The sequence below is a fragment of the Eleutherodactylus coqui genome, chromosome 11, assembly GCF_035609145.1.
Source record: "Eleutherodactylus coqui strain aEleCoq1 chromosome 11, aEleCoq1.hap1, whole genome shotgun sequence".
NCBI lineage: Eukaryota > Metazoa > Chordata > Amphibia > Anura > Eleutherodactylidae > Eleutherodactylus > Eleutherodactylus coqui.
Genome location: NC_089847.1, coordinates 119,482,824 through 119,497,829, shown reverse-complemented (window position 1 = coordinate 119,497,829; position 15,006 = coordinate 119,482,824). Strand labels below are relative to the sequence as shown.

Here is a 15,006-nt window from a genome sequence, read left to right as displayed (position 1 = left end):
ACATCAGCCTTATGGTTGCCTTCAAAAAGCCAATTCTAATTGTAAGACTGTATAGTAATAGTGACCCCAGTGGTAATAGGGTCCCCCATAGTGGCCCCAGTAGTATGTAACCCCCATAGTGGCCCAGTAATAATAGTGATCCCCATAATGACCCCAGTAGTCATAGTGCTCCCAGTAGTAATAGCAATCCGCATAATGACCCCAGTAGTCATAGTGCTCCCGTTGTGGTCCCAGTAGTAATAGTAACCCCCATAATGGCCTCAGTAGTAATAGTGTTCCCATAGTGGTCCCAGTAGTAATAGTAACCCCCATAATGGCCTCAGTAGTCATAGTTACCCCATAGTGGTCCCAGTAGTAATAGTAATCCCCATAATGGCCTCAGTAGTCATAGTTACCCCATAGTGGTCCCAGTAGTAATAGTAACCCCCATAATGGCCTCAGTAGTCCTAGTTAGCCCATAATGACCCCAGTATTCATAGTGCTCCCGTTGTGGTCCCAGTAGTAATAGTAACCCCCATAATGGCCTCAGTAGTCATAGTTACCCCATAGTGGTCCCAGTAGTAATAGTAACCCCCATAATGGCCTCAGTAGTCATAGTTAGCCCATAGTGGTCCCAGTAGTAATAGTGTTTCCATAGTGGTCCCAGTAGTAGAAGTAACCCCCATAATAGCCTCAGTAGTAATAGTGATCCCTTTAGCGGCCCCAGTAGTATTAGGGTTCCCTGTAGTGACACCAGTAGTAATAATAACCCCCATAGTGGCCTCTATAGTAAGTGTCCCCTATATTGGTAATCCCCAATAGGAATACTGCCCCCAAGTAATACACAGTAGTAATTGTGTCCCCTCTATTGGCCACAGTAGTAAAAAGTGAAGTGCAGGCGCCTCCATAGTAGTCCATGTAATAATAGTGCCCCCCCCCCCCCCCCCCCCCATTGGCCTCTGGCCGGCCAGCATCCCAACAGGCATTCCACTCACTCAGGCTGTAGCTCCGTTCTGACAGCTGCAGTCGATTCTGAGCCAGTGACCACGGACCTCTCACCTCAGCATCCATGCTGCGTACAGGACGGTGCGCACAACACCAGAGGGAAGAAGTCAACGGTTCCAGACTCTGCACTGCCACCGCTGGACCGCTGCTGCAGCCTGGATGAGTTGGTTGCCTGTTAGGTTGCTACACAGCCGGCGGTCCACATAAAATGGGATGGCGGGTCTGATTTTGCCCGCAGGTCTTGTGTTTGACATGTGTGCCCTAGACATAGAACACTACAACCCCCAGTAAGAAGCTCCCCATTACAGTCACTGCCAACGTTCCACCTGTTCTACATCATTCGTTTTCTCTGGGAGACTCCCGAAAAATGTGGAGATCCCCCGGAGTCCTGAAAGAGGCAGCAAATCTGCGCTCTACTCCTGAGCGCTGCCACAGGTAACGCACAGTGCCTGGCAGGTGAGGGCAGGGGTGAGTAGCGGAATGGCTGGTCTGTCAACTGCGGATTTTTGCCACGGCATTTAGTGGCAGGAACAGAAATCCACGCCCGATATCTGAACATACCCTAAAGGGATAGTTTGGGTTCTGGTCTGGGGTCTTTATAGGAGAGGGTCTGGTCTGAGGCACATTTACGTCACACGGAAGGCCTGCAGGCCGAATCCGGCCCACCACCTTATTTCATGTGGCCCGCCGGCCGTGCAGCAATCGAACAGGATTCCACTCACCCAGCCTGCAGCGGCGGCAGTGCAGAGTCTGTGACTGCTGACCACTTCACTGGCGTCTGAGTGCGACGTCCTGTACACAGCGCAGAAGCCTGAGAGGTCAGCAGTTGCAGATTCAGCAGTCGCTGCCACCGCCTTCGGGCTGGGACTGCAGGCTGGGTGACTGGAATGTCTGTAGGGATGCTGCCCAGCTGGAGGCCAATAGGGCGAAAGCTATTACTACTGGGACTACTATGGGGGTCACTTATTACTACTGGGGCCAATATAGGGGGGGCCATTATTACTGGGGCTACTATGTGGGGCATTATTACTACAGGGACCACTATGGGGGTCACTAATTACTACTGGGGCCAATATAGGGGACACTATTACTACTGGAGCCACTATGTGGGGCATTATTACTACAGGGACCACTATGGGGGTCACTACTACTGGGGCCAATATAGGGGATACTATTACTACTGGAGCTAGTATGTGGGGCATTATTACTACAGGGACCACTATGGGGGTCACTACTACTGGGGCCAATATAGAGGACGCTATTACTACTGGAGCCACTATGTGGGGCATTATTACTACTAGGACTACTATGGTGGTCACTAATTACTACTGGAGCCACTATGTGGGGCATTATTACTACAGGGACCACTATGGGGGTCACTACTACTGGGGCCAATATAGAGGACGCTATTACTACTGGAGCCACTATGTGGGGCATTATTACTACTAGGACTACTATGGTGGTCACTAATTACTACTGGAGCCACTATGTGGGGCATTATTACTACAGGGACCACTATGGGGGTCACTACTACTGGGGCCAATATAGGGGATACTATTACTACTGGAGCTAGTATGTGGGGCATTATTACTACAGGGACCACTATGGGGGTCACTACTACTGGGGCCAATATAGGGGATACTATTACTACTGAAGCCACTATGTGGGGCATTATTACTACAGGGACCACTATGGGGGTCACTACTACTGGGGCCAATATAGGGGACACTATTACTACTGGAGCCACTATGTGGGGCATTATTACTACTAGGACTACTATGGGGGTCACTAATTACTACTGGAGCCACTATGTGGGGCATTATTACTACTTGGACTACTATGGAGGTCACTAATTACTACTGGGGCCAATATAGGGGACAGTACTGGAGCCACTCTGTGGGGCATTATTCCTACATGGACCACAATGGAGGTCACTATTATTACTAGGATCACTTTAGGGGTCACTGTACTATGGATTATACTGTAGATGTAGAACGCTGCACCTCTCTCCATCTGCTAAGCTTTTGGCCTCTGGATGCTAACAGGAAAGCTTGCATTCACTTACAGCAAGCAGAACTCCTGAAAATAATGAAGAATTGCGGGTCGCACGTGCGGGAAGAAATTTTCTACGGATCCAGCAGGGATGGCTTCTATTGAAGTCAATGGAAGCCATCCCTGCCGCGGCACACCCGCAGCTGTCACTGTGGCTGTGCCGTTGATCCGCAGGAGATTCAAAAGAAAAAAGGGAAGCACGGGGCATGCGCAGCGCGCTGCCGGCGTGCCAAGCACATCCACCGGGCAGAAGATCCAGCTACAACGGAGGAGAGCCCTGCAGCGTCCAGACAAGTGAGTAAAATGTAACTTTTTGCGTCATGTCTGCGGGCACGGGTGGAATCCGCTGCGGGATTCCCCACTCAGAATCCATGCATGCCCATGGACATGAGACCGTAGAGTTCCGTGAAAGTTGTTTCGTGGCTACATATACTCTGCTGCACTTTATATAATGGCCAGCAGAGGGCGCTTATATTCCATAATAACATTTAAAGTTCTAAATAACCATATACAAATAAAGAAGATGTAAAAATAACTATGCTTTATTTGCATAAATTACGCAGAGGAGCGTGCATGGCCTTATAATCTCCTCACTCACTTTCTAGGTATTCTGGGTGCACTCCGACTATACCATCCCCTGACTCACTCACCCCCTAGGTGTCTCCACACACCCTCTGGGTGCTCTCTTTAAGGAGAGGCGACACCCCTCTCGACCTATAATAAGACCCCCTGTCCACGGCCATGACGGAATATCGCTAGCGATATTCAGTCGCGGGGAAGGAGGGGGGGGAGCTGTCTGGTTTCTGCGGTGAGCCTATCTAATAGATAAGCTCACCGCAGAGAATCGCGGCCTGCCGCAATTTAGATCCCTCGAGCGGTGAATCGCTATCATTCTCCACTCATGGACGCCGGCGCTGCACCTTCCATAGCACGGCTATGGAAAGCTTCACACAGCTGATCGCCGGTAATTATTGCCGGCGGATTATCGCCCGTGGACATGTAGCCTAACTGTATAATAGGCTGTGTAGTGCACCATCCATCAGTCTGTTGGGACTCCAGAGGCTTAAAAGCATCAATCCATCAGATGGCAACTCTGCTGGCACTGTTTATAGGGGGCACCCAAATGGCAGTAGGGTGCTCTGCTGGCACTGTTTATAGGGTGCACCAAGATGGCAGTGGGGTACTCTGCTGGCATTGTTTATAGGCTGCATCCAGATGGCAATAGGTACTCTGCTGGCACTGTTTATAGGCTGCACCCAGATGGCAATGGGTGCTCTGCTGCCATTGTTTATAGGCTGCACCCAGATGGCAGTGGGGTACTCTGCTGGCACTGTTTATAGGCTGCACCCAGATGGCAGTGGGGTACTTTGCTGGCACTGTTTATAGGTTGCACCCAGATGGCAGTGGGGTACTCTGCTGGCACTGTTTATAGGCTGCACCCAGATGGCAGTGGGGTACTCTGCTGGCACTGTTTATAGGCTGCACCCAGATGGCAGTGGGGTACTCTGCTGGCACTGTTTATAGGCTGCACCCAGATGGCAGTGGGGTACTCTGCTGGCACTGTTTATAGGCTGCACCCAGGCGGCAGTGGGGTATTCTGCTGGCATCGTTTAGAAGCACCCTGATGACAGCGTTTGTAGGGATACTCTGCCACAGCCTTGTTTACTGTGGGCACTCTACATTATGATACACACTTGGATGTTCGAGGTGGTGAGGGCACGGGTGGGCATGTTCCCGTCTGCCACCACTTGCCCTCCAGCTGTAGAGATAATACATCCCAGTAGGCTTGGTGGCCGCTGATGTCCATGAGGGCAGTTGGTGGGCAGGACTGGCACATCGCTCACTGATCAGGAACGCGGCAGTGCCTGCTCCTTGTGCTCTGACACATGGCCAACATGTGATCCCACTGCGCCCCGCCCAGTCTGTGACACGTCCTCCAATGGGAGAGCGGCTCTGTGGGTGGGCGTGGTTAGACTCTGGCAGTCCCGTGTCTGAGCTGCAGCTCCTTCGCTCTCCCGCACTGACAGCGGCTGCTCCGGTCTCTCTGCGCTCCGGTCGGACCTGCTGCCGGGATGGAGACCTCTACCGCCGTGAGCTCCGTGCACTGGTTCCGCAAGGGGCTCCGACTGCACGATAACCCGGCGCTGGTGGCGGCTCTGCGGGGGGCGCGCTGTGTGCGCTGTGTCTACATCCTGGACCCCTGGTTCGCGGCCTCGTCCTCCGGCGGGGTGAATAGATGGAGGTAAGTAATGGGGGGGGGATGCCAACCTATGCTGCCAGTACACGTGAGCCGGGCACAGTACGTAGGTGTGGGCGGGGACTGCACTGCAGGGGGGAGGAACCAGCGCGGGATGGGTGCTAGGTTGGCATGGGATTGGTGCTTTGATTGCACTGATGAGTGGAAGTTGGCACCAGTGGAGGGCTGGGCATTCATATTTGGAGGAGGAGCATTAGAGGATTGGCTAGTAGCTTTTGGGTGGCATCAACAAAGTGAGTGCTTGGTTGGGGTGGCATCAGACATGGGTGGTGACTTAAGAGTGGCATCAGGCAAGGGTGGTGGCTTGAGAGTGACATCAATTGTGGGTCTTGGCCATCAGTGAAGTGGGGAAATGGCAGTGTTGAGGGTCGGAGGGTGGCATCAGAAAAGTGCCTGATTCAGGTGGCATCTGTTTTGGGCACCAGTAAGCAGGCAGTTGCTTGTGGATGGCACTGGTTTCGGGTGATGTAAATAGCAGTGGTGAAGGTCTGTGGGTTGCATCAACAAAGTGCCTGATTTAGGTGGCATCAGTTGTGTATGCTGGCAAGTGGGTTATAGCTTGTGAGTGACACGAATAGCCGTAGTGAGGATTTAAGCATGGCATCAACAAAGTGTTTGATTGAAGTGGCATCAACAGTGGGTGATGCAAATAGCAGTGGTGAGGGTCTGAGGATGGCATCAACAAAGTGCTTGCTTGAGGTGGCATCAGTCATGGGTACTGGCAAGCAGGCAGTAGCTTAAAGTTGGCATTAGTTGCGAGTTGTATGAATAGCCTTAGTGAGGGTCTGAGGGTGTTATCAGTAGGGGGTTCTGGCAAATGGGTAGCGGCTTGTGAGTGGCACCAGTAGTGGGTGATGCAAAAAGCAGTAGTGAGGGTATGAGGATGGTATAACAAAATGTCTGGTTGAGTTGGCATCAGTAGTGGGCAATGGCTGCAGTGGGGTGGACAGTGGTTTTAGGGTGGCACCAATTATGGGGGACATGAATAACAGTGGTAATGATCTGAGAGTGGCATCGCTGCTCAAAGTGTGTGATAGTTGTTGGTAAATACCGGGTGGGCACAAGGTTGGCATTAGCATATGGTGTTGCAGGCGCTTACGTTGTTGGATGGGTTGCAGTTCTCATTAGCATGTTGTGTGTTCTGACATCTATAGAAATAGAGGCCGTTCTTAATTACTGGCGTCAGCAGATTGAACGAGTTCGGAGGTTGGCATCAACATGTCAAAGTTCAGAAGTTCGCTATTGTGCGGTTGGCACTATAGGATGGAGTTGACTGCAAGGTGGCATGCCCACAACTGGCTTTTTACCTAGTTGTGGTAGTTGGCGTTTACAATGGTAGCGTTAATATGTTGGCAGCGATGTGGTGATGTGTGGCATCGCTCTGTGAGGATGCAGGTTACCTGACCAGGAGATGGGTAAGTAGAAGAGTTGGGCATCAAGTGAGGGCACATTCAGAGAGTTGTGGCAGGGACTCTGCGGGAACTATACAGATGTAGCAGAGCTGAATGTATCACCCGGCTCTGGGTCTGCATTGTGCTTAGTTGTTTCTCTCCGGTGTTGAGCAGATGTGGCTTCATTGGTGTATGAGGAAAAGTTCTACAGCTTCTTAATATACTTTGTGCTTCAATTCCTCAAGATCTCTGTTTGCTGTCAGTGAATGAGACGGTTCTTGTTTTCTGCAGCTTCTCATTAGTTTGCTATAATTGTGTCCACTTGGAGGAGAGTTGCTTGGATTCCCGGTTGATACATTGTAGCATTCTATGATTCCTGGGTGATACATTGTAGCATTCTATGATTCCTGGGTGATACATTGTAGCACTCTATGATTCCTGGCTGATACATTGCAGCATTCTATGATTCCTGGCTGATACATTGTAGCACTCTATGATTCCCGGTTGATACGTTGTAGCACTCTATGATTCCCGGTTGATACATTGTAGCACTCTATGATTCCCGGTTGATACATTGTAGCATTCTATGATTCCTGGTTGATACATTGTAGCATTCTATGATTCCTGGTTGATACATTGTAGCATTCTATGATTCCCGGTTGATACGTTGTAGCATTCTGTGATTCCCGGTTGATACATTGTAGCATTCTGTGATTCCCGGTTGATACATTGTAGCATTCTGTGATTCCCGGTTGATACATTGTAGCATGCTGTGATTCCTGGTTGATACATTGTAGCATTCTATGATTCCTGGTTGATACATTGTAGCATTCTATGATTCCTGGTTGATACATTGTCGCATTCTATGATTCCCGGTTGATACATTGTATCAATCTACGATTTCCCGGTTGATACATTGTAGCATTCTATGATTCCCGGTTGATACATTGTATCAATCTACGATTTCCCGGTTGATACATCGTATCATTCTGTGATTCCCGGTTGATACATCGTATCATTCTGTGATTCCCGGTTGATACATCGTATCATTCTGTGATTCCCCGGTTGATACATCGTAGCATTCTATGATTCCCCGGTTGATACATTGTAGCATTCTGTGATTCCCCGGTTGATACATTGTAGCATTCTATGATTCCCCGGTTGATACATTGTATCAATCTGCGATTTCCCGGTTGATACATTGTAGCATTCTATGATTCCCGGTTGATACATTGTAGCATTCTATGATTCCCGGTTGATACATTGTAGCACTCTATGATTCCCGGTTGATACATTGTAGCATTCTGTGATTCCCGGTTGGTACATTGTAGCATTCTGTGATTCCCGGTTGGTACATTGTATCATTCTATGAAGCCTTGTGACGTTTGTTCTGCTGATGGTTTAGCTTTCAGTGGAATGTCTAGACTGGATACAATTGTAGCAAATCCTCAGCTGTGAGAGCTATGGGGTCATTATAGATGTAAACAGAAATGTTTCCATTCTCTGACAGCAAGTGGAACATTGTGAAGAACTGAAAGAGAGCCTTCATTACCTTCTAGACCCATAAACTACGTTATACATTCAAAGGGCAAGGAGCGGGGGATTCGGGGAGGGTTTTCTACTCGCTGGGTACCCCCTTCCTGCGCAGAAGTGGTCACGCTGCTGGCAAGCACAGACTTTGGAGGGACACAGCGCAAGAACAGTGCGAGAGGAGAAAATGCTCCCTGGACGCCCTGTAACTTGTTTTATAGGGCTCAGAGGTCGTGGCAGGTTCCCATGAAGTATATGAGGAAGCTGTAGACCGTTGCGTTGTACTCAGATGCTGGTTAGACGCTAGTAAACGTGTAGCGGCTCCTGAGCGTTTGTATCATCACCTTTTACACGTGCCGATAACCGGGCGTGTATGATCGTTTTATTGGATCCTTTGTCTGCCTCGGGCGCATTAACCCTTCAGGCTGTATTCACACCAGCGAGTGCGATGTAGTCACGGAAAAAGTGACCATTTCACCTGAAAATTCGCTGCGATTGTCCTGCGTATACGATTATGCACTTTTAGATAAAAACACCGTTTTTTTTAATGCGTTTGAGAAATAAATGAAAATATGATGCAAATTTTCGTATTCACATATGACCCGTGAGTGTGATGGCGCAACGCTTCTTTTTTTTTTTTTTTTTTGTCTCACGCTCCAACAGCAAAAAATAAACGTAAGCAATTCTTGTAAAGGAGTTGCCTAAAATAGGATATTTTCTAAGGCTGCCTTCACGCTTTCGCGCAAATTTTGAGAACGAAAGGAAATGCAGAATCATGAAGCCCATGCCTTAACAGTTTAATTCCTATTTGCGATGTTTTCTGTCCTGCGATGTTTCAAAATTTGAAATTCGCCGCCGGGCCCGTCTTTCTGCATTTCTTCCTTTTTTTTTCCCTATGGAGCCTTCTTTTTATCGTATCGCAGCGCACGAACTTGTGATGTTCGTGTGATGGGTTTTTAGCATTGGAAGCTCCTATTGTCCATCACACAAGAAAATTGCGAACGGCCGCGATGCATGATTTTTCTCCAGAAATGGCATTGCTGGCGCCCAAACTTCGCACGGGCACAAATGTGATTTTGCTGCAATTTCCTCGCGGTGATATCGCGGTCACTCGCTCGGACTATCGGTGCTGACGGAAAATCACTCATATGGATTAACCTATTCAAATGAATGGTTTCTTTTCCCTTTGAAGTTCCGTTCATCCGCTTCTGTGAAGTCTTTCCTGTTGTGCCGGCCATAGTAGTCGACGGTCAGTTCCTACAAGCCTTGAATGTCCTAAAAAGTTGTTAAATAGTTATTTATCCCCTTACTGGCTCTACTGTTGATCTATCTGTGTCAGGATTCACTGCAGTGCTGGAATTCTATTCATGGATCAGGAGGCTCAGGATGAACAGAGCTTTAGGTTTACCCAAGAGTAATATTATATAGCTCCAGCATAAATAGTAGGAACTGTAAACATATATAGAACCCCGATAAGTTTGTTTTTCATCTCCCTCCGAACGCTGATTGGCTCCTACCTATTTTTAACATTTGCCCACCCAATTAAAGCTCATTGGTTCCCAAAAATGCACAAATAGTGCGAGAGGTCCTCCGAACAGTCCCTGCGGTCCTCGCTGTGTCGTCTCTGGCTGGACATGGTCCGCTGAGTGTTCGCTCCATTGTATTTGTGCGCCCACTGAGCTTTCCAACCAATGTGCGCGCCAAAGAAGCTCCCACCTTTTAACTAGTCGATGAGCGATGTTTTGACCCGTTTAAATGCCTTCAACAAACTATTCAAAGTTGATGAAATTGAACAAGCGCATAAATAGCGTAACAGTCAGCCGTACGCAAACAGCTCACCGCTGCGAGTTCTTAGAGCGACCGTTTGTACTATAGCGCTTTCGTATAGAGTCAGCAGATTCAACTCTGCTACATCTGCATCTGCCCTTTCCTCATGCCGGCAGTTCTGAGAATCGTGTTCGCATCGACCAGGCGTGACGGACGGGCGGGACATGTAATCATTACGGCTGTGTTCACATAGGCTGGTTATTTCATGCAATTTTCGGACTAAAATCACACGGGATTAGAACACACAGAACGCATAAATGTATCTTTTTTTTTTTTTTTCTCGGACAAACCGTATGAAGAAAGTCGCCCATTCAGTTAAAAAGTGCAATAAAAAAAAAATAAAAAACAGCTCACACTGCAGTGCGAGGACGATCCGTTTTTCCACTTGTATGACCGCGGGTTTCTGTGAGGTGGCCCTTTAACCACTTAAAGCTCCAGGATGCACATTTGCGTCTTGCAGGTTTGGGGTTCGTACAGAGGGGGATCGATCCCGCTCCATATAATGTGGGTGTCGGCTGTTCCTCACACCTGCCTGTGACCGTTCTGATAAGCAGCGCTGCTGATCGGAGCCGTTAACCCTTTAAATGTCGCTGTCAGAATTGACAAGAACATTTAAATCCCCCGATTGATGTTTGTTTGGCCCCTCGGACAGCGATGTCGATGGATAATTAAAAGTGCCGCAACCTTATGGGGTTAATGACATCATTTAGGAAACCTTCGTGTTTTTTTTGTTTTGTTTTTTCTACGCCCATGAAAAATAGAGGCAAGGTGGACGGTAATCGTGAGTGAAAATCCCCAAAACGCATGAAAATTGCACAGAAAATCAGCCCGTTTTTAGTGATCGCAGTCACCCATGTGAGGAGTCGCTTTGACCCTATATTGCTGATTTGCCATAGTGGGTATGTTGTATACCAGAGCGCGGCGTCGGCGTCGTTACCAGTAGGAGGCGATCTTGCGAGTAGGAGGAGCATCCAGAGTCTTCTAATCGGGGAGGAGCTGAGGTTGTGGTGAAACGCGTTGTGCTCAGGAACAGAATTGCGGTACATTACGCAGCTGTGTAAGCGGGGGGCTACTGAAGCCCGTCATCTTATCCAAATTAGCGGTGTCTTAGTTCCATCTGCTTTTGGGAAAGCTGGGTGACAATAACTGCTATTACTTCTCACACTGAAGTCATCACTTTGCTGTCTTTTACGAACAGCGCCACCTTTTCTCAATGGGTCATGTGGTATTGCAGCTCTGGAACTGCAATACCCGGCATAGCCAATGCGGGAGAGTGGCGCTGTTTCTACAGGAATGGAAATTGATGAGTGTTTGCATCTTGTCTCCTGCAGGTTCCTGCTGCAGTCCTTAGAGGATCTGGACTCCAGTTTAAGGAAATTGGGCTCTCGCCTTTTCGTCGTGCGCGGACAGCCAGCAGATGTCCTCCCCAGGTTATTTAAGGTAAGTTACTGTAAACTGTCCTGTATTGACTGGACATCCGCATTAAGGGGCACCTGTCGGCCCGCATCTCATCCACTGGTGTATATGGTGGCATGAAACCCATCACATCTATGGGCAGCTTAAAGGGGTTGTAGCAGGAAATGGCGCTATCGCCTACCCACCGGACAGGTCGTCAATATCAGATCAGCGGGGGTCCGACTGATCAAACACCCACCAATCTGGAGATTTCTGCCCATACGCCAACTCCTTTCACTTTAATGGCACCACTGGAGATGGCCGAACGCCGGAATCTCCAACGGTCCTATTGAAGCGAATGGAGCGGAGGTGTGCATGCGTACCCTCCACTGACTCATCAGGACGGAAGTCTCAGGATTGGTGGAGGTCCCAACAGTCAGTCCCCCAACAATCAGCCAGTTATGCCTTATTCTGTAGGTGGGGGTAACTTTCTGTGATTGGAACAACCCTTTAACGGGCCAGTAGTGCACACATGCGACCATCACTCCCTTCATTCATAGGACACTTTGAACCTCTGTTCTTGTGATCGGTGGGGGGTCCCAGCAGTCCCCCCCCCCCCCCCCTCCCAACAATCAGATTCTTATTCCCTATCTTATGGAAACAATCGGTACAGAAGAGAGATTTGTGTCATTGATCTCTTCAGTCTAGAGCGGTGTTCGTCCAGTTTCGCATCCGCATTGGAGGTTCTGTCGCAGATCCGGCATGCAGCACCTTTTCTTCCATCCAAAAGCCGGGCAGCTGGGCGGAAACCGAACGGCCCCTATTATAGCCAATGGGCGGTGTTCCGTTCCGTTCTGAGACAGAGATGTTCGGCCGCACAGTTTACAAGAAAGCTCCAGTCCTAGCAATCCCCCAAAAGGTCCGGGTTTAAGGATATCCTACAGTGAGGACACCTGTTGCAGTATCTGAGGTTCTGCCAATGATGGCATCATCTGTGCAACGCTGAGGAAATCTTGAAAACCTGACCTGTTGGGTGGGATCTGTAACAGCTGGGAAAGCACAGCTCTAGAGGCTTGTCCAGAATGGATATCAGTGTATCAAACCCTTAGCTGTGAAGAAGTCTTGTTTTCAGTGCTGAGGAACAGGAACATTTTGTTTTACTTCCTGACAGCAAGCAGAGATATTGACAGTATAGTGAAGTTACAAACCCTTTTAATCCCCAGTGAACATGCTGTATATTTAGAAGCCTTCTTTATAAACCATGTCGCCTCTTGGGCTACTTTCACACAGACGGTTTTTCTGTCCGGTTCAGACAGAAAAATCGGTTCAAAATTCGGACGGAAATAAAACCCGTTCGTTTGAAGGCGTCTTCAGATGAGCCTCGTGTTACTTGGACAAATAGTCACAGTAAAACAAAAAACATTGTAGTATGTCCCATTGTCTGATCTTCGGCTGAGAGCAGCGCATGTACAACGTACCGCATATCACGCAGACAGGATGACCATGTGCCATCTGATGCCAGTCGCACCTAAGAATTGTAAGTGTAACTTTTTAATCGTCCGTGTGAAATACTTACTTGTATCCTGCATGAAATAACAATTCTGCAGCTTTTTTCTTCATTTTGCTGTTCCTCTGTTATTCCTCCTGGAAATGTATGAATAATCTAACTCCTGGGTATTACAAGCTGGAAGGGATGTCTCCGCTCACTGCCATTGTCTAATCAGTGCTGGCCGTGGCAGACTACATAGGAAGGGGGACACACTTTTGACAAGGGAATGGGAACGCGTAGGGATCACGCCCACGGACTGAGCGGGATACACCTGTGGGAGTACGGTGGTGGTAAACAAAGTCCCCATTGGTAATCGCGGAAAAACGTGTGTTTTTCTGCGGTCTCTATTAATACTATATTAACGGAGACCTCCGCTGCGGAAAAACGCAGTAAAGTCGAACATGTTGCGATTTTCTCTTTTTGTTTTCCCGCAGCAGAATCACACATGTGAGCCCTGACAGGCAGAAAAGCTATTAGGTTCAATAGAACTCAACAGCTGCGGGGAACGCGGCAGAAAACCGTCCGTGGGCATTAGCCCATAGTTGTCCGATTAGTTGTACGTTTCCAGGAGGAATAACAGAGGAACAATGCAAAGAAAAGACTCTCATGGGGAATACAAGTAGTTACCAAACCAGACTTGTCAGCATAGGTGACAGCTCCTCTGTCGGCTACAATCACTCGGCCCGATGTCGCGTTTGCCAACATGCGAATCTCGCAGCGATGCGTTGCGTTTTTTAAATTGCGTTGCATCACTTGTTTGAAGTGGCGCTCTTCACGTGCGTATGTCACATGATCACAAGTGTTTCCCATTGACTTCAATGAGAAATTGCATCGCATCCAATTTTTATTTTTCCAAGGTCCATGGGAAACGGGGCGATTCGTCACGCGGGAACACCCAAAAATCGCTGCGAGGAAAAAAAATCGCTCGTGAATAAACCATTTAAAAGAATATATCTCGTATTCGTGCGAGTTTCTCGTTTGTATGGATAAGCCCTGAGGATGAAGACGCTGATTGCCGCACCCTCTTCGTTTTTCCGATCATTCGGGGTGTAAGGTTTCGGGGCGTTTATCCTGATGTGTCCCACCAGCTTTTGCGCACGTTTTTTTTTCTCCATCCATTGACGTAGATTTCTCTTCATAAATGATACAAACCGGTGAGGACGTTCTTCTGCGGTTCCGTCTTGAATCGTCTCGCTCTCCCGCCGGCGGATCCTTTGAAGCATGCTGTGAGTGTTCTGCAGGGGCGCATCGCTCCTCTCGCTGGCGCTCGTTTCTGTCTCTCCGAATCTTTAGATACTAATATTAGAAACCGCCAACGTGGGCGCAAAAGTCTTCCGCAATATTACAGCCCAAGACAATGAATGAGCCGGCGGGTCTGGGCTTCTGTAACCAAGGAGGATTGTGAAGATGTCTGCGTCTCAGGTCTGAAGGTGCGGAATATTAACGAGTGATAATGGATATCTTCACAGCGAGGAATTGGCTTTATTATAGAGGTTTCACAGGAAAACTCTGCTGCTACAATCTTCTGCAGATATCCCATAGTAGGGCTCCCAGAGCAGCCGGTGGCGGGACCCCAACTCGCATCTGTGTTCAGTTGGCCCTCATTAACCCCTCAAGCATGCGGCCCTTCCCCCCCCCCTCCCCCCCCCCCCCTCATTTTCGGTTTTATCTCCCCACTTTTAATACCCTGTTTCCCTGAAAATCAGACATACCGTGAAAGTAAGACATAGCATGATTTTCCAGAATTTTTGAGGATGCAAAATGATTTTTCAGGCTTTTTGAGGATGCTTGAAATATAAGCCCTACTCCAAAATTAAGCCCTGCTAACAGTTAATTAAAAAAGTCAATTTAAATAGTGTCCAGGCAGCTATGCATGTAAAAAAGTTAAACCTTTTTGAACAAAAATTAATATAAGACACTGTCTTATTTTCGGGGAAACACGGTAGATCAGACCCTTGTGGACGCAGCAATATCAAATGGCTCTTTTTTAAAATTTATTTATTTATTATAATTATGGGAAG

General features: G+C 48.4%; 1 protein-coding gene across 1 annotated transcript in view; it reads left to right on the top strand.

The window, feature by feature from the left end:
• Positions 1-5,005: 5,005 nt before the first annotated feature.
• CRY2 (cryptochrome circadian regulator 2) overlaps positions 5,006-15,006 on the top strand; it is a 37,425-nt gene continuing 27,424 nt past the window's right edge. Inside the window, exons 1-2 of the mRNA XM_066583419.1 lie at positions 5,006-5,278; positions 11,373-11,481. Of these exons, the coding sequence (XP_066439516.1) occupies positions 5,109-5,278; positions 11,373-11,481 (279 nt within the window). The 5' untranslated portion in view covers positions 5,006-5,108. The remainder of the gene's footprint in view (positions 5,279-11,372; positions 11,482-15,006) is intronic.